This window comes from Setaria viridis, chromosome 2 (genome assembly GCF_005286985.2).
Source record: "Setaria viridis chromosome 2, Setaria_viridis_v4.0, whole genome shotgun sequence".
NCBI classification, from domain to species: domain Eukaryota; kingdom Viridiplantae; phylum Streptophyta; class Magnoliopsida; order Poales; family Poaceae; genus Setaria; species Setaria viridis.
Window position 1 is genome coordinate 42,096,307 of NC_048264.2, and position 17,946 is coordinate 42,114,252.

The 17,946-nt window shown below is 49.8% G+C and overlaps 3 protein-coding genes and 1 long non-coding RNA gene across 4 annotated transcripts; all 4 read left to right on the top strand.

The window, feature by feature from the left end:
* The first annotated feature begins 298 nt into the window (after positions 1-298).
* LOC117844436 (eukaryotic translation initiation factor 2 subunit gamma) lies at positions 299-3,457 on the top strand. Its single transcript, XM_072291985.1, is given in 11 exon segments — positions 299-388; positions 391-406; positions 522-583; positions 1,037-1,149; positions 1,416-1,518; positions 1,918-2,037; positions 2,039-2,149; positions 2,226-2,376; positions 2,379-2,428; positions 2,509-2,770; positions 2,847-3,457. Coding segments are annotated over 11 exon segments (1,380 nt in total). The 3' UTR covers positions 3,149-3,457.
* Positions 3,458-3,587: 130 nt separating this feature from the next.
* On the top strand, positions 3,588-5,061 carry LOC117843391 (F-box protein At5g07610). Its single transcript, XM_072291986.1, has one exon. It carries the CDS (start codon positions 3,837-3,839, stop codon positions 4,995-4,997), a length of 1,161 nt encoding a protein of 386 aa, XP_072148087.1. The 5' UTR covers positions 3,588-3,836; the 3' UTR covers positions 4,998-5,061.
* Positions 5,062-5,858: 797 nt separating this feature from the next.
* LOC117842817 (uncharacterized) lies at positions 5,859-9,330 on the top strand. Its single transcript, XR_004637570.1, has 2 exons — positions 5,859-6,188; positions 8,932-9,330. It is a non-coding gene; the product is annotated as an uncharacterized lncRNA (long non-coding RNA).
* Positions 9,331-9,774: 444 nt separating this feature from the next.
* LOC117844437 (F-box protein At1g67130) lies at positions 9,775-11,043 on the top strand. Its single transcript, XM_072291915.1, has 2 exons — positions 9,775-10,385; positions 10,471-11,043. The coding sequence occupies exons 1-2, from the start codon at positions 9,805-9,807 to the stop codon at positions 11,009-11,011; spliced, it is 1,122 nt and encodes a 373-aa protein (XP_072148016.1). The 5' UTR covers positions 9,775-9,804; the 3' UTR covers positions 11,012-11,043.
* Positions 11,044-17,946: the final 6,903 nt, after the last annotated feature.

The window sequence follows — 17,946 nt, forward strand, 5'->3', positions numbered from 1 at the left end:
ATGTGACTAGTGTTATATATCATTTATATATAATGTCATTTCTGATGTCAACTATATGTCAATTGTATTTTTGTGAAATTGGCATCTGTGAACTTATATTTTGGAATTTGTGTTAATCGATGGTCCCACCTGCATGCTGCACATGTATTATCGGCAGCCAATACAATAGAGTTAGAACGCTGGTCTAATTAGCTGGTTTCATGTGTTCTCTGTTTTTTCATGCAGTTTCTATTGGGTTAGTTAGCACTGAACAAGACACTAGGTTTACCTTTCCGAGTATCACCGTGCAGTTTCCAAGATGGCTCGCTGAGGATTGATGGAACAGGATTTAAGCAAGCTCGATGTGACGAAGCTTCACCCACTGTCTCCTGAAGTTATCTCACGCCAAGAGCGACAATTAATATCGGTATGGATGCAATCCCTTTAACCCTATGAATCCAGCTTGGCCTATGTGTAGAATTCAAATTGTATGCGATGCAAAACCTTCTGCAGTACATAATATTCTTCTATAAATATCTAAGGTACCATTGGCCATGTGGCTCATGGAAAGTCTACTGTTATGAAAGCTATATCTGGAGTTCAGGTGTGATTCACATATTCCAGTATCACATTTTCCTTCCAAGCATGGAATCTGACTTATGTACATGGTTGACACTTAATGACATTTGTTAGTAACTGCTTATGTGTGCTCCATGCTACTCCAACATGTGATGATTAGATGTGCCTTTTAGACTTTGGTGCATTAGTCGACAAATTGCTTTGCAAAGTTTTAAACTCATGCTAGGAACACATTGCACATTTGGTTAATAAATTCATAGAAGTTATATCTGGGGATTATTCAATATTACTATGATGTAAAAGTATTTTCTTCACTGAAGGGCTGAAGGCACTGTTGTGGTTCGTGCTTTTGTTTTTATATGCATTTCTTACCATGACATAGACCGGTTAGCAACTGATTTTATTGATTGCAATCTTTTACACCGTGTTTGTGCGTGATATGTTATTTGTTTTTGATGGCTTAATTTCGGTTATGTAGACTGTTCGGTTCAAGAATGAACCAGAACATAACATCACTATAAAACTGGGTTACGCTAATGCAAAAATCTACAGATGTGAGGATGACAGATGTCCCCGACCAATGTGCTACAATTATGTTTTTCATACACTAATTGTCACAGTTCTCTCTTAACATGGCAAGCTTCTATTTCTGTCATACAATGAAGAACTCAGCATGGTTGTTCTAAACTTTGGCGTATAATATGTTTCTAACATCATGTTTGAATTTTTCAAATGATTTTGATTCTCTAGAAAATATATAATATATTATTTAGATTTTACCTATCAAATGCTTAGAATTTGATGCTGTGTTGTGAATTCCTGATGCACTATTTGTTGACTCTTTCTTTTAAATGAAGGGCCTATGGAAGAGGAAAGGAAGATAGCCCTCTCTGTGATGTGCCTGGTTTTGAAAACACTAGGATGAAGCTCCTGAGACATGTTTCTTTTGTTGATTGCCCGGTATGGTCACTCTTAACCATTTTTGTCCTATCGATAATTCAATATTCTGCTGTGCTCGGTTTTAAAGATTCCGGTCCTAATTAAACTGTGCTATCCAAAATCCTTATTAACATCACCGCATACAAGTGAACAAGCAATAAGCTTTATACTTTGCTGCATATAGTTCAAATTTTTTTTTTTGCTTCCTGTTAAGATTCTAGTTGCATTAAGCTTTTGGTGATTAATGATGTTTCGACTAAAAGGGATATGATAAACTACTTTTTGGTAATGGTTACCATGGGAAATTGCTAAATTAGATTATGTTAATTTTCTGATGTTTCATTTGATATTGGTTGTATAATTTTATTGGTCACATGATATAAGGAAATAATTATTTGAGTAACCTATCTCCTTGGATAGGGGCATGACATTCTCATGGCTACAATGCTTAATGGAGCTGCTATCATGGATGGAACACTGCTTTTGATTGCAGCAAATGAAAGTTGCCCACAGCCCCAGACATCCGAGCATCTTGCAGCTGTACGTTGAGATCATGCGTCTCCAGCATATCACCATTTTGCAGAACAAGATTGACCTTATCCAGGAAAGTGCAGCGATGAATCAGCATGAAGCAATCCAAAAATTCATCCAGGTCAATACTTGTCACCATCTCGTTATAGCACGTGTCTTGTCTTTCAAGATCTGATCCTTTTTTGCTCATTGAGCAGGAGACTATAGCTGAAAGTGCTCCTGTGGTGCCTATATCTGCCCAGCTGAAATACAACATTGATGTGATCTGTGAATACATTGTGAAGAAAATCCCCATCCCTGAAAGGAACTTCACCTCACCTCCTAATATGATTGTTATTCGCTCCTTTGATCAGAGGTTGATGAAATTAAGGGTGGTGTAGCTGGTGGCAGTATCCTTAGGGTATGTACATCTCAATCATGGTGCTATTGTTTTGTTTTCCTTGTGGTTGATATGAACAAAACAGCAATGCTTCTTTACAGGGAGTTCTGAGGGTTAACCAGAAGATTGAAGTTCGCCCTGGCATTGTCATGAAAGATGAAAATGGCAACATCAAATGCACCCCAATCTACTCAAGGATTGTCTCGCTATATGCTGAGCAGAATGAGCTCCAGTTTGCTGTGCCAGGAGGGCTGATTGGTGTGGGAACCACAATGGACCCAACTCTAACACGTGCTGATAGACTGGTGGGCCAAGTTCTCGGTGAAGTTGGCTCGCTACCTGATGTTTATGTAGAGCTTGAGGTTTGCACAATCTTTGTCCCTTCATAATTTTAGATGGACGGAAATAGTCGTGTGCATCATCGAACCTTTGCTTTGCATCAATTTCTTCCTTCTCCGGAGGCTCCTAGGTGTAAGGACGAAAGGTACAGAGAAGGCAGGGAAGGTGTCCAAGCTCACCAAGGGCGAGATCCTCATGCTTAACCTAGGATCCATGTCCACAGGCGCCCGCGTGCTCGCTGTTAAGAACGATCTTGCCAAGCTACAGCTCACTGCCCCTGTCTGCACAAGCAGAGGCGAGAAGGTTGCCCTTAGTCGTCGTGTTGAGAAGCATTGGCGCCTTATCGGATGGGGCCAAATCCAGGCCCGTACGACACTTGAAGTACCACCCTGCCCGCTGTGAAGCATCATCCTCGACGGTGAGCTGAAATTCAGTGTTGAGGAGAGAACATGAGTCTGTTGGTAGACCTGTTTCCGCGTTACTGCAGATTCAGTCTTAGCAACTAGTTTGATTTTGTTTCTTCGAAGTTTGGAGGCCACTTTACATTAAGTGTTACCATGAAATCCTGTGAACATTAGCAGGTTGGAGATCAGTATTATTTTGTCGACGTTGATGGTAGTGTCATCTCGGGTTGAATGTTATCGCACCAAATATTTGTACTTTTCACTATTTTTGGGTTCGCTACTTCAAGAAGCCTACGGCGCCGGAATCTATGTCATTGTGCAAATTTGCAATTCAATTGCAATGTTCATTGATCACGAATCAGGGCAATTCAGGAATCTAGCGCCGGAAAAAAAAATCATCTCATCAACATACATTTCATATGTTTCCAGAGGGTGGGCGGCGGCAGCAACGGGATCCAGATCCAGTAGAGCTCTACGCTCCATCCAACAGGACGACCCGATCCCGTTAAGGTTACGAGTTCAATTGGTTTGCAATTCCGAGTCCGAGTTGCAGTAGTTTGCGATTCCTTTGCATCACATACCATCAAATACATATCTTCCGTAATTCTGGTAGTATTTGCAAGCCACAAAAGTGAAGTCGTTGGATCTCAGGCTCGGCGGCGCCTACCCACTGTCCAGAATTGTAGATGGAGCAGGGCACAACGCCGGCGACCTACCTTCCGGACGATCTCGTCGTCGAGATCCTCGCGCGCCTGCCGGCCAAGTCGCTCTGCCGCTTCAAATGCGTCTCCCAGCGTTGGTGCCGCCTCATCTCCGACCCCGCCCACCGCGCCCGGTTCGTGCAGACCCTTTCCGGCTTCTTCTTCGTTTCCGACGAAGGCCCCGAATGGCGCTTCACTGCCTTACCGTCGTCTGTTACTCCTCTCGAGGAAGACGGTGACGGCCCGCCTCTGGTGGACGCCGCCCTCTCCTTCCTGCCCCCTAGATGCGGGGAGATCGAGATGCTGGACTCATGCAACGGGCTCCTCCTCCTCCGCTGCTACAACGAGCTCTCATCTTCTCCCCCGCCCCCGTTCTACGTCGTGTGCAATCCTGCCACCAGGGAGTGGGTGGCCTTGCCGCAGCCGAGGTACAACGGTTACGGACAAGGCACCAGGACCTTGTACGCTGCGGTAGGCTTCGATCCGGCCATCTCCTCGCATTTCTATGTGTTTCAGGTGGTGGAGGTGGATGATGCCATGCCCCGACGTTCCATCGCGGCGGTGGAGGTCTACTCATCTGAAACTGGCACATGGGTTCTAAGGGAATGCAAGCCTGAATGGATCTACTTTTATGGCCGTATGACCTACTTCAATGGCTCCCTACATCTTCCTATCGAGCACGAAGAAGTTGTGTCGGTGGATCCCAACGGTCAGTCATGGAAGGTAACCCAAGTACGTCACTGTGAGGATCATGGCCATAGGGAAGGCCGTGGTTATGTAGGCCATTCTCAAGGGCGCTTGATTTACGCGAACAATGACCGCAAGTATGATGTGCTGTCAATATATGTTCGTGAGGACCAAGCCAGTAGGGAGTGGATCATGAAGCACAACGTTAGCAAGTCCGATCTACTTTTTGAGCCATGGAAGCATATGCTGAAACCAACCTACTACATAGCTGGATTTCATCCGGATGGTGATTTGGTTTTCTTCTACGACCGGACACGGAACATGCTGATCTCCTATGACATGAATCACGGTGATTGGCATGTTGTTTGCACTCTCGAAGACTTCAGACACGCCCACCACCCATTTTTTCCATACGTCCCATGGTACTCAAGGGGACTGGCATCACCAAATATCAACTAGAAGTGCTTCACGTTCTCCACACTACAAGGCTGATATTTCTAATCTCTATTATATGACATCGACGCCTTGAGAAAGATAGCGAACAAATTTTGGTACTCCTTTGTGTCACTCAGTAGAGATAAGTGCCATAGATGAAATTTAGAAATTCCGAACTTTTCTTGTTTTTATAAAATAGAAACTAGATCTTCTTGTTTTATATATCCTTGGAAAATCGACTGATGGTGAGACGGTGGTGTCCATTCTGTTAATTAAATCGGTTTTGTGTTGAGGAATTAGTTGTACTGATCTTTAGTTTCACTTGTCGACTGGTAAGACAAAATTCGGTGCTGTTTAGACTTTGGACCCAGTGGTGTTTGTGTTAGTCTGATGCTCGTTTCTGGTTCCCGCCGTGAATTCGACGAGTCCAATTAGTCTGCTTCTTCTTCTTGTTTGGAAGTATATACTTTTGTTTTTGGAATGTTCCTGTTCTTCTGCCGTTCTGCTGCAATTTCTCTACGAGCAGTTTTTCAATCTCTTCGTGCAAATTCCGCCATCCCCGCCTCGAGGATGGAGGCGGGGAGCTGGTGCCCGGCGCGGCCTACCTCCCTGACGACCTCATCGTCGAGATCATCTTCTCGGCTGCCGGCCAAGTTGCTCTGCCGCTTCAAGTGGCAGTCAGTGGTGTGGGGATTCGCTCTTACCGCCGGGGTGGAAGGCGGCGGCGCCAGCCGGAGGAGGTGCCGGTGAGGGGCAGAGGGCGAAATCCAACCGGGGTACTCTGCAAAATTTCAATCACAACAAAGCGGCTATATGCATATATTCGGATCGCGATTATTGATTGCGATCCAAAATAGGGGGTTATTTGCATATAATAGGGGGTTAAATACAAATCTTCGGATCGATCTAATCCAGGGGTCTTTCTGAAAATGCTCCTAGCCGGACGCCGGCGACATGGCATCCGGCGAACTCGCGCCGCCTCCGGCCGCGCGACCCCCGCTGGCTCCGCGACCAAGCATCTCGCGCTCTCCTCCGCGACCAAGCCGCTGCCTCCGGTCTCGGGCGCGGGCCACGGCGGCCTCCGCCGTAGTCTGCCGTGGTCGGGAAGGAGACGTCGCAGGAGAGGAAGACGCGCTCGCCGAAGCTCGCGCGGTTGGCTCCGCTCGTCGTCGCCCCCGCGAAAACCGGCCGCTGGTTCTAGATTTTCACCTCCAGGTATTTATCCATAGCCCAAACTCTACTATGCACACAGTCATATCTAAAAATCTCAGTATCTGTACTCCAATCTGAGTTATGTCGGTTCAAAACTGAAATTCGATCAGGCCCTCGCGTCGTCCTCCCTAGGCGGCACGAGGGCGCTCCGCGCGCCGGAAAAAAAAGGCGCCGCCACCCTCACTAGCTGGCCGCCGCCGCCGGCGGCGGCCCCTCCCACCCTCCTCTTCCCTCGCCTCCCCTCCTTTCCCCTCTCTCCTTCTCTTCTTTTTTCCTTATGCTTCTTCCCATGGTAGTTATGGTGGCGCGGCGGCCGGCTCTTGCGGCTTCGCGGCGTGGCTGCCGACGGCTCCCGATCTGTGCTTCGGGTGGACGGATCTGCGTCTCCCTTGGCCGGATCCGGCCTTTCCCCCTGTCGCGGCGTCCCTGTTGGCCTCCGAGCTAGCGCTGGCCAGTGACGGCGAGCTGGCTCATGGCGCCCGCAGCGAGGACGCCTGCGCGCGTGCGGGGTCGGCTGGTGACGACGGGGACGCCCGCGCCCGTCACCAACGCCCAGGGACACGGGGTGGCCGCTGCTGTGTTGCAAGATGGCGTCGCGGCTGCCGCTTTGGTGGGTCGATACGCGCGAAGATGCGTCCGTGGCGCCATGGTGGCGTGGCCGGTGGCGGCTTGTTCGGGTGCCCAGCAGCGCCGTGGTGGCGTGGCTGGCGACGGCCGAGCGGAGCGCCATGGTGGTGTGGCTGGCAGTCGCTCGCGGTCCCTGGCGGTGGCATTCTTCCTCGGCTGAAATGGCTTCCTCGAGTGGCAAGCGGCACAGCTTGTCATTCTCTCGGCAGCGTGCATTAGGGACTAAGCCTGAAGCGAAAGCTTTCGGCCATGACGGATGATGGCGACGACGCTCGAGTGTCGTTTACCTCCTTGGAGGCATCCATCGGTTTGGCCTCAGTCCTTAAACCTGCGAGTTCTTCCTGGCTGAAAATCTCGACCGTGTTGGTCAGGCGACAGCGGCGCTATTGGCGTCGTAAATCTCGACCGTGTTGGTCAGGCGACGGCGGCGCTATTGGCGTCGTATTCCTTGTTGGAGGCATCGCCTTGGAACTACTGTCTCTGTTCACTCCTGCGTGGAAGATTCAACTTGGAAAGTAGAAAGAAAAAGTAAAAGGAAAAAGAAAAAGGGGTCGGTTGGTGTTGAGTTGCCGCAAGTTGTGGCGCCTAGGGCCATTTGCTTTGGGCAAGTTGAGTAGTGTGATGGTATTGTGCGGCTTGTGTCGATGTCCCAATCCGACCAGCCAGAGTTGTTGCGGCTCGTGTCGATGTCTCAATCCGACATGTTAAAATTATGGAGATGAGTTGAGTTCGGCGTGCGTTGATGCCCCAATCCAACCCGCTTTGTTGTTTGTTTGAGTTGAGGAGTGTGCGGTGCGTGTTGATGCCCCAATCCAACCGGCCGTGTTTTTTTTTCATTTGTTGTATTGCCTAGTCTGGGTTCATCTTTTTTTTAATATAATTGGCATCTCTCCTGCTTGGTTCGTTTAAAAAAAATTGCGTTATGTCTTTTTGTTGCAATTCACTTCTCTTTATCCAATCGAATTTCACCGTTTTGAAATATGGACCATATGGTGGTTGAAATGAATCTCATAGCATTTCAAATGCCAAAATTGCTACTAAGAGTTTTTCAGTCGGATACAGAGTTCAGAACAAGTGCCTGCTTGACTGCAGCTAGCCATAGTCGTCAAGGGGCATATGTTCAAAGACCCCATATTTCCGTGCTAGAAAAAGTAAGGGGGGAAAATGAAGTGAGAGCCTACTCAATGCCCTCGAATGCACGTTTCTCTTCACAGTAGTACAAATACATCAGGCATAGAGAAGGCTGATTTGCTCAGCACCGTTTTGAGATTAGTGTGGCAGAGGGGCCCTTCTTGCCTTTGAATTGTTCTGGCAATACGCCTTTTAAACTGTTTTTTTTAAGACTCATCTTTTCAACTGTTATCTACTTTTAACCTCTTGAACAATCTTAGACATTATTAGTAATTCTGGATCTTATGTGTTTAGAAAGCAGTACCTGCAAACAGTTCGAACGATCTCATTATTTGCTGGGTACCAAATTTTAATCGTTATATTCAGTTTTTGTTCATTTTTATTTTTTCTCTATTCTGGTTGCACCTGGAACATATAGTAGGACTAACCTTAGAACTTGTCCGGCATTACAAAGAGCTGTTGCCTCAGGGGATCTTGTTTTAGGAATATGAAAGTACTTAACCTCTTGGTGATGGCTTTGCTTGCTACTTAACCATAGCATTTTTTGGCTCTCTTATTCTTTTCATTCGAAGAGACTGAATTCCTATGCTTATTTGAAGTTTAAACAGGCCAGACACTGCAGGTTGCCTCTGAATTACGGTGGCAATAATTCTGGCAATGCCCTTTTCAACTGTTATCTACTAACATTTTCTGTTTTACCTCTTGAAAGGTGAACAATCTTAGATACATTGGTATTTCTGTATCTCTTTTATCCACCTTTTCATGCAGAATTTATTCAGTGCTTGGTCAGGTTGCACTTGGAACATCTAGTAGGATTAACCTTAGAACATTTTTTGTGGCAATGCAGTGCAATATATGATTTTCAATTTGATGTACATGTCTGGTTGTGAAGCACATTGTGTGTTCAAATAAATTAATTATTTATTTCAAATGACATTGATGGGCTTAAATGGGTCTGCTGAAGTTTTTTTTTCCTTTGTTGCAACAGGTGAACTGTGCGGCCATAACTGGATTCCTTTTGCTATTTATGTCATGTCACTTTGATATAGGAAAGTGCCTAGTGTGACGACCGTGTATGCCCAGCGTTATTGCGTCAGGGAAATGTTGTTTTAGGAACCTGAAAGTACTTAATCATAGCATTTTTTTGGCCCTCTTATTCTTTTGATAAGAACACACTGAATTCCTATGCTTTGTTGAAGTTCAAACAGGCCAGGCGCTGAGTTCCAAATTATAGGTCGTTTTGACTTTTTAAGGTTCATAGATATTATTATGCATTACGCTATATCTAGATGCATAATAATATCTATGAACTTAGAAAGGCTAAAACGACCTACAATTTGGAACGGAGGGAGTACCTCTGAATTACAGTGTCGATATTTTTTCTTAATCTGAATTCTCTTGTGCTGTTGTTTTCCACCTACAGAGCTAGTGTAGGAAATCTTGGTTGTGTTTTGACAGGCGGTGTGGGTTTCAAAGTTTTCTTACTACTATCTTGACCTGAAAAGGGGAGCCTGAACATGGTGTCGTAGGCTGGCCCAATTGCATTGGCCACACACATAGCTTGGGGTGTATATTGATGCTGTAGCGATTTGGGGAACCTACGCCAAGTTCAACAGGAAAATTTCAGTAAACAGCTTCAAGTTTGAACTGGAATATTTCCCTAGCCGAAGTGGCGTGGTCACGGCGAAGAGAGAGTCCAGCTTGGTTACATCTCCATGCTTGAGTTAGAGTCCGTTCTGCTCTCTAGGTTCCGGTTCTAGCATTGTCTGTCGCGATTCCTCTAGGTTGCTGCTCGATCTCCACCATCTCGGCCCAACTTCCAAGCCGGCGTGCAGATTTCGCCTACGCCACAGCTTTGGGCATGGACGCCGCAACCCAGAGCCCGCCGGCGGCCTACCTCCCTCAAGACCTCGTCGTCGAGATCCTCTCGCGGCTACCGACCAAGTCGCTCTGCCGCTTCAAGTGCGTCTCCCGGTCATGGCACGCCCTCATCTCCGATCCCGCTCACCGGCACAGGTTCGTGCAGACTCTGTCCGGCTTCTTCTTCTGCCGTCGCGACACGAGCACCCCGCCGCCCTGGGGCTTCGCCGGCTTGTCTTCCGCGTCCCCGCCCCTCGTCGACCCGTCGCGCGCTCTCCTTCTTGCCCTCGAGCTACGGAAAGATCGAGCCGCTCGACTCCTGCAACGGGCTCCTCCTGCTGCGCTCCAGCTCACCGGCCAGTGGCGGCGCCACCGAAGCAGAATCGTCTCCCGCCACCGTCGTCGTTCTACCTACGTCGTGTGCAATCCAGCCACCGGGGACTGGGTCGCCTTGCCCCAGCCGTCCGTGGAGCCAGGGCTAGACGACACCCCGAGGGCTTGCTCCGCCGCACTGGGCTTCGATCCGGCAGTGTCCCCACACTTCTACGTGTTCCAGCTCGTGGAGGATAACTACCGCGCGCGGCTACTACTATGCCATTGACGCCGTCGAAATCTACTCGTCCGAAACTGGCGCATGGGCTCTGCATGAAAACAAATGGGGTCCAAGTCCGAGCGGATGGCCCTCCTTCGCGGGCCACACGGCCTACTTCAACGGCTTCCAGCACTTCACCACGTCGGACGACGTCATCGCCCTGGTAGACGCCAAGGGCCAGTCATGGAGGACCATCACCGTGCCGTTCGATAGGTCCTTCGGCAACGGTTTCGTCGGCCATTCTCAAGGGCGCTTGCTTTACATGGATGAGGAACCTGATGAAAACGCGCTCGAAATCTATGTCCTCGAGGACCATAGCAGTGAGGAGTACTGGACTTTCAAGCATCGTGTCAGCAAGGTAACTTTGCTTGCGCCACAAAAGTTTGCATGGGAACTGGATGATTTAGTGGCTGCATCGCATCCTTGCTGTGATAGGATTTTCTTCTATGACCGGCAGCTGAAAAGGCTCATGTACTATGACATGAATCAAGGGCGTGTTGATGTTATCTGCACCCTTGAAGTTGCAGACGAAACTCAACCCCTTTTCCCGTATGTTCCATTGTACTCAAGGACTTTCGATCACCCTGATGGTGAGTGTATCACAATCATGATCTAGTGAACTACAATGAATTTTGATTTTGCCTTGAATTGTCCTTGTCGATCTTGTTGCATATATAGTTATGGAGTAATCAGCTTCTCTGATTCTTGTTGTTGCAACCGTTCTCAGCACGTACTGTGGTCCTGGTTCCGGCCGTGAACGTGAATTGGAGTCCGATTACTGGTGTACTACGTGCATTTTTCGAGTTCGAATTCGCTATCCTCTCTAGTTTCAATTCTAGCGCTTATTTTTTAATTAAGGAAATTATCCAGTCCCGAACATTCACAAGTGAATGTCTACGACCACAAAGAAACAAATCCGACCACCTAGTCCGGAGGTACATGAGTACTTAGACTCCACCAAGCCACCTAGAAAAGAAAGCTAAAAGGACTAAGCTTCAAACTTCTTCTATGCTCTTGCTTCCACCTAGCAATGGGACTTGTGCAGCAACTAATCCCTCCCATCTCTTAGAAACTTTAGAAGTTAGGATGATCCTGCTCGACGACCACATGTTTCCTATTGTTTTCTTGTCACCTAGAAACTGCACTTAGTCAATCTCTACCATGCACACTGGCAGTACACTAAAACCTCCATCCCACCAAGCTGGATGGGTACCACCATCCCAAGTACTCCAAAATGGTACCTCAAGAAGAAAGCAACGCCAAGACGCTGCCGCCACCCGAACCTGCTTAGGTTCTTCGGTTTTCACCTGGAAAAAATCCTAGGGTCAAGGTCCTCACCGCAACGCCTTCAACAAGGAGCACGATGCATCATGGTACCGCTGTCGCCGGCACCGGTTAAGACCGGTCATGGCTGTTGCCTGAGGACCTCAACACCTTGACAACCACCAAACTTTGTTGGCTGCTGCCAAAGCCGGCCACCTGCCGTCGCCACCCTCCATCTGCCTCCCTCCGTCTGCCGCCACCATCATATAGCCGAGCCACGTTCGCCTGTAGCCGCCACGAGCTGCGTTCGGGCAGATCCACCGCGAGCTCCCCACGGTGGCGGTCACTGGAGGCGAAGATGCCCTCCCCCCGAGCTTAGCCTAGGAGAAGTAGGCTCCACGTGTGCCGCCACCTTGCCGCGGGCCATGCCATCGCGGATCTGAGCATCCGTCCCCCGCTAACGCCCCCCATGGATCCACTAGGGGAGGCCCTAAACGGCCTGGGCGACGCCGGATCCGGGCCTGCCGGCACCGGATCTGGGCACCACCAGCCCAAGGGTGACAGCTGCCGCTAGCAACCACTACCGCAGCAGTACGAAAGAAGAGGGTAGGAGAGGTTGCGGAGGGGGAGAAGGTCTTTCACGGGGGAGTTGATGCGCCCGCCGTCGCCCTCGTCGCGGATGGACGGACTTCCGCTGGCAAGCTCCGGCGGCGGCGAGTCGGAGGGGAAGGAGGGAGCGGCGCTAGAGGTGAGGTGGTGGTGCCGCCCGAGTTGCCCTAGGGTGACGCGGGGACCTAGGATACGACTGCCTATTTCGATTAGATCTTCAACCCTGCTATGATTGGCGATTGGTCTAGTTGCTGTCTAATCTTCCCGGCTGGCATGCTTCCGCTTCTACACTTGGGCATGGAGGAGGACGTGACCCAAATCCCAGCACCCTACCTCCCCAACGACCTCGTCGTCGAGATCCTCTCGCGGCTGTCGGCCAAGTCACTCTGCCACTTCCGGTGCGTCCCCAAGTCATGGCGTGCTCTCATATCCGACCCCACCCACAGGCACATGTTCGTGCACACCACATCCTCGCCTTGCTTCTTCTTCCACCGCTGCTGCGACGACATCCCTAGCCTGTGTTGGAAATAACCTTGACCATGGTGCGTCCTGGTCATAGCGTGCGTGTGTGTGTGTCTAGCGTATGTGCACATGAGTTTGTTTTAGTTGTTGGGTACAGTCTAGCAGCATGAGTCCATAGGCACAAGTTGAACTTGGTCCTTGCCCATGTCTTGCGGAGGAGTTTTGGCTCACGACGAGAGGCAGCCGAGTTGGCCGGGCATATGTGCACGTGTACGTGTGTGTGCAGAATAGCTGCGGCATCAAGTTTGAGTTTGTTAGGCGATTAGGAGGCGTAGGTGTGTGTGGTGCTGATTTGCATGGAGGAAAGCTGCGTCATCCAGTGGCTCACGATGACGACGAGCAGGTCCTACGGGTCATGATGAGAAAGCCGAGTGTGGAGGTTAGCTCTATGGCATTCCCAGTTTATATGTAGCCCCGTGCTCCTCTTTGTTTGTTGCCGAGTCCAGAGAAATAAAGTTGCCAAGATATAGGTGAGTTCGTCGCCATGGCATTCGTCTCCGGCAAAAACCATAGTTCATCTTCCTCCTTGCGTCATCATCGCAAGAGTGAGAGAGAGAGAGAGAGCGTTCCTGGGTTCCAACATTTGGTATTCAGAGCTAAGGTGATCAAAGATGTCGTCCCTTGGGCCGAAGAAGCCGCGTATCGACCTAGGCGACGGCGACAGCTCTAGCAGCTCACCGCGTCCGCTCGCGGTGGCGAGCGTCGGCACTGTCGAGTTGCCGCTAGTGACCAAGACCAATTACCATGAGTGGTCTGTGGTTATGCTGGTATCCCTGGAGGCAATGGAGCTCTGGGATGTCATGGACGCAGTCTGCAAGGAGCGCACCAAGGATCGGTGGGCGTTGGCCGCCATCTTGCGTGCAGTGCCGTCAGAGATGAAGGTCGGGCTCATCGTGAAGAAGTCGGTGAAAGAACCATGGGATGCGGTGAAGAAGATGAGGGTTGGTGATGATCGCATGAAGGCCACGAGCATGCAACGTCTCTTGAAGGAGTTCGAGAACGTCGCGTTCCACGACGGGGAGTCCGTCGACAACTTCACGATGCGCATCAACAGGCTTTTCCCCAACCTGCGCGAACTTGGCGAAGCGATGGAGGACAGCCGTGTGGTGAAGAAGATCCTGTGCGTGGTCCCATAGAAAATGAAGTAGGTCGCGGTGGTGATCAAGATGTTTACTGAAGAGTATCTTATCCCTCTAAGTGGGTTTTGGTGATTTAATGATAAAAGTTTAAGTAACTAACAAAGTTTCAAGTGCATGAGCAGGTTCAAATTGATGTAGCACTTGTGATGGATCCCTCAAAAGGAAATGAAATGATGAGCGACATGTCTAGCGATTTAAATTTTATTCTCAGTTTGAATTTGAGTATAGGAAAACCGCACTACGAAGAAGGATGTGTAATCTCTGGTCTTGATGATGAAAAAGGTGCTCAAGATGACCTAACAAAACCTATGAGAGACACCATTTGCACCAGCACATCACTTGGGGATAATTAGAAGTGCTAACCAGAGACTTCTGGATTTTTTCGAAAGTTTTTCCGGAATATTCCGAAAGTGGAGAGTTTCCGAAGAGTCTCCGGAGGTCCGGATTTTTCCGAAAGTTTTTCCAGAAAAGTTTGGAGGTCCGGATCTTTCCGGAAGTTTTTCCGGAAAATTCTGGAGTTTTCGGAAATCTCCGGATAAAAGTTTCGGAAATTTTTGAAATCTTTTTTATAATGGATAGTTCAGGTGTGAAGGGGGTATAAATACCCCCTCACCCTCCTCCCTGCGCCCCCTCTTGCCTCTTTACTGTTCTAAGCTGCAGAAACACTCTAGAGCTCCTCTCTTTGCTCCCTTTGACTTTCTTGTGAGATTTGTTGGGGATTTGAGGAGAGATTGGTGAGTGGGCAACGGATTGTGCTAGTGAGCTTCAACTCCATCTCTTGAGCACCTTCGTTCTTTGTCAATCTGGCAGTTTGTGTTTGTTACTCTTGGAGCTTCAAGCTCCTAGCCAGCTAGGCGTCGCCCGGACGAGCATCCAAGCTTGTAGCTGCCCCGAGAAGTTTGTATTACCCCTACGATTGAGTAAGTAACTCTAGGTGGATCTTTGTGGTCACTAGAGGGAGAAAAGTGACTTGGTGATATAAGTCCACCCTTTGTGGGTCCTCAACGGAGACGTAGGCTTCGCGGTGTGAAGCTGAACTCCGAAAACAAATCCTTGTGTCATTCTTGCTTATTGCCTTTAAGTTCATTCACATTCTTTCTTAGAACTCATTTCTAGGATTTGCTCCCGATCTACATTTCTAGTGTGCTTGGAGTTGTTCTATCTTACTTAATAGTACTATAGCAACCTGCTGCTTCACCTATATTCATCGATCTAATTTCCAGCAAGTCTTGCTAGGGGGTGTAGTTATCTTTAGGAGAAGTTCGGATTTCTTCGGAGATTTCTCCGGAAATTCCGGACGTCCGGAAGTTTTCAGAACAATCTCCGGAAATTTTTAACAAGTTTGTTTTAAGTGTCAAATTTTCAGATGGACTATTCACCCCCCTCTAGTCTACACTCTAGATCCTTTCATTTACGGACTTCAACACCACGTCTGTGGAGGAGGTCATCAGCCGGCTGCGTGTGGCGGAGGATGCCGACGTTGACGAAGCTGCGGACGACGTCGGGCGGCTCTTCCTCACTGAGGAGCAGTGGGAGGTGCGCTGGTGTCAGCGTGGCGACAAGGACCAGGCGCACGGTGGTGATGCGCGCTGCGGCGAGAAGAGCACTGGACGTAGCAGCGGCCATGACAAGGATGACGACGATATGAGCAGCACAAGCTCGAGCACTAGCAGGCATCATCGAGGAAGATGCTTCAACTGTGGCGAGCGCAGGCACATCGCGAGGGATTGCCCCCAAGTTTAGAAGGGAGAGGGTGCTGCTCGCTGACGCTGACGACGAGCCGACGTTTCTGTGATGTTGAAGCTCGCTATGCCAAGCTTAGGGGAGATTGTTGGAAATAACCTTAACCATGGTGCATCCTGGTCATAGCGTGTGTGTGTGTCTAGTGCGTGTGAGTTTGGTTTAGTTGTTGGGTACAGTCTAGCAGCATGAGTCCATACGCATGAGTCGAACTTGGTCCTTGCCCAGGTCTCGCGGAGGAGTTTTAGCTCACGACGAGAGGCAACCGAGTTGGCCGGACTTACGTGCACGTGTACGTTTGTGTGCAGGATAGCTGCAGCATCAAGTTTGAGTTTGTTAGGCGGTTAGGAGGCGTAGGTGTGCGTGGTGTCAATTTGCATGGAGGAAGCCGCGTCATCCGGTGGCTCAAGGCGACGTCGAGCAGGTCCTGCGGGTCATGGTGAGAAAGCCGGGCGTGAAGGTTAGCTCTGTGGCGTTCCCGATCTATATGTAGCCCCATTCTCCTCTTTGTTTGCTGCCGTGTCCAGAGAAATAAATTTGCCAAGATACACGCAAGTTCGTCGTCAGCAAAAACCACAATTCATCTTCCTCCTTGTGTCATCATCGCGAGAGTGAGAGAGAGCGAGCGTTCCTGTGTTCCAACAGCCTGGGCTTGGTCACCGCCAAGGGAGACGGTGGCCTGCCCCTGGTCGACTCGGCGCTCTCCTACCTGCCGACCTCGAGCGGCGGGAAGGTCATGCTGCTCGACTCCTGCAACGGGCTTCTCCTCCTGCGCTGCTCATCACCCACCGGTGGTGGTGGTGCCGACACCAGCACCCCACCCCCGCAGACCATCTACATCGTGTGCAATCTGGCCATCAGAGAGTGAGTCACCCTGCCCCAACCAAGCCTCGAGCCTGGGTTTGACAACTTCTACAATACGAAGGTCTGCTCGGCAGCGCTGAGCTTCGACCCCTCTGTCTCCTCGCATTTCCACGTGTTCCAGCTCGAGGAGAAAGAGCAGAGCTATGATCAGTTCATCAAGGCGGTGGAGATCTACTCGTCCAAGACCGGGACGTGGGTAAGGAAGGAAACGCGATGGAGTACTCGTCCTCACCAATGCCTCTTCTTGACCTGCCACATGACCTACCTCAACGGCTTCCTGCACCTCACCACCTGGGACGATGTGATTGCCATGGTAGATGCTGGGGGCGAGGCGTGGAGGACCATCGACGTTCCGTGCAAAAGGTCGAGGGGCAGTGGCTTCATCAGCCATTCTCAGCGCCGCTTGGTCTAAGTGCATGTCCGCACCAGACGAGCGGGTGCAGGTGAGCTAGTGATCTATGTTCTTGAGGATCATAGCAATGAGCGGTGGACTCGAAAGCACAAGGTGAGAAACGCATTTTTGTTTGGGCCAGGAAAGTTGCCATCGTCTAGGCTTGATAGTAACCCTGTGGTTGTGTTTCATCCTACCTGCGAGAGGTTTTTCTTCTATGATTGATCAGGAAAGAGGCTCGTGTGCTACGATATGAAACGGAGGCGTGTGAATGCTATACGCATTCTTGAAGACGTGGCACAGGCAGATGAAATTAACCCCTTTTTCTTGTATGTCCCATTCTACTCTGGGACGTTAGATCGCCTGATGTCAACGCGGCATGATTCCTGTAGGACTAACCCTGGGAACAACGTATTAGTGTGCTATTTGAACACTACTAACCACTTTATGCTGGCTATGGCATTCTTCTGAGGATCTCGTTGAACGAATTGACAAACTACTCTGTGAAGAAAAAAATACATTGGTAATGCTATCCACAGGGTGTCCGATGCGAGAACATTTTTCCGAACGGACTCAGGACGTGTGGCGCAACATGCTCCACATATTTCACTACTTCTTTTTTACATCGTCCACAAGCTGTCCACTGCCGACTCCTCCTTTCAGATAAATATCCCCACCGCAAGATCTTCTCCTCCAACGCCGCCTCCGCCACCGCGTCCTCCGGTGCGCGCTGCCCCTCCTTCCCACTGCCGCCCAACATCACCAGGAGCTCCCTCGCCAGCACATTCGCCGCCGAGCAGTCGCACGCGACCTTGTGGATCCGGACGAACAGCGCCACGCCGCCAGCTGCAGGTGGAAGCTCGTAGAGCGTGGCGAAGAGCACTGGGGCATCGTTGAAGTCGGCCCACAGGTGGCGGTTGAGCTCGTGCTCGAGGAGCGCGTGGAAGTCGACCGCGGACTCCGGCGCGGGGAACGGCTCGAGCGGGAGCAGCGGAGGCGGAGGCAGCGCGGCCGAAGGGAAGG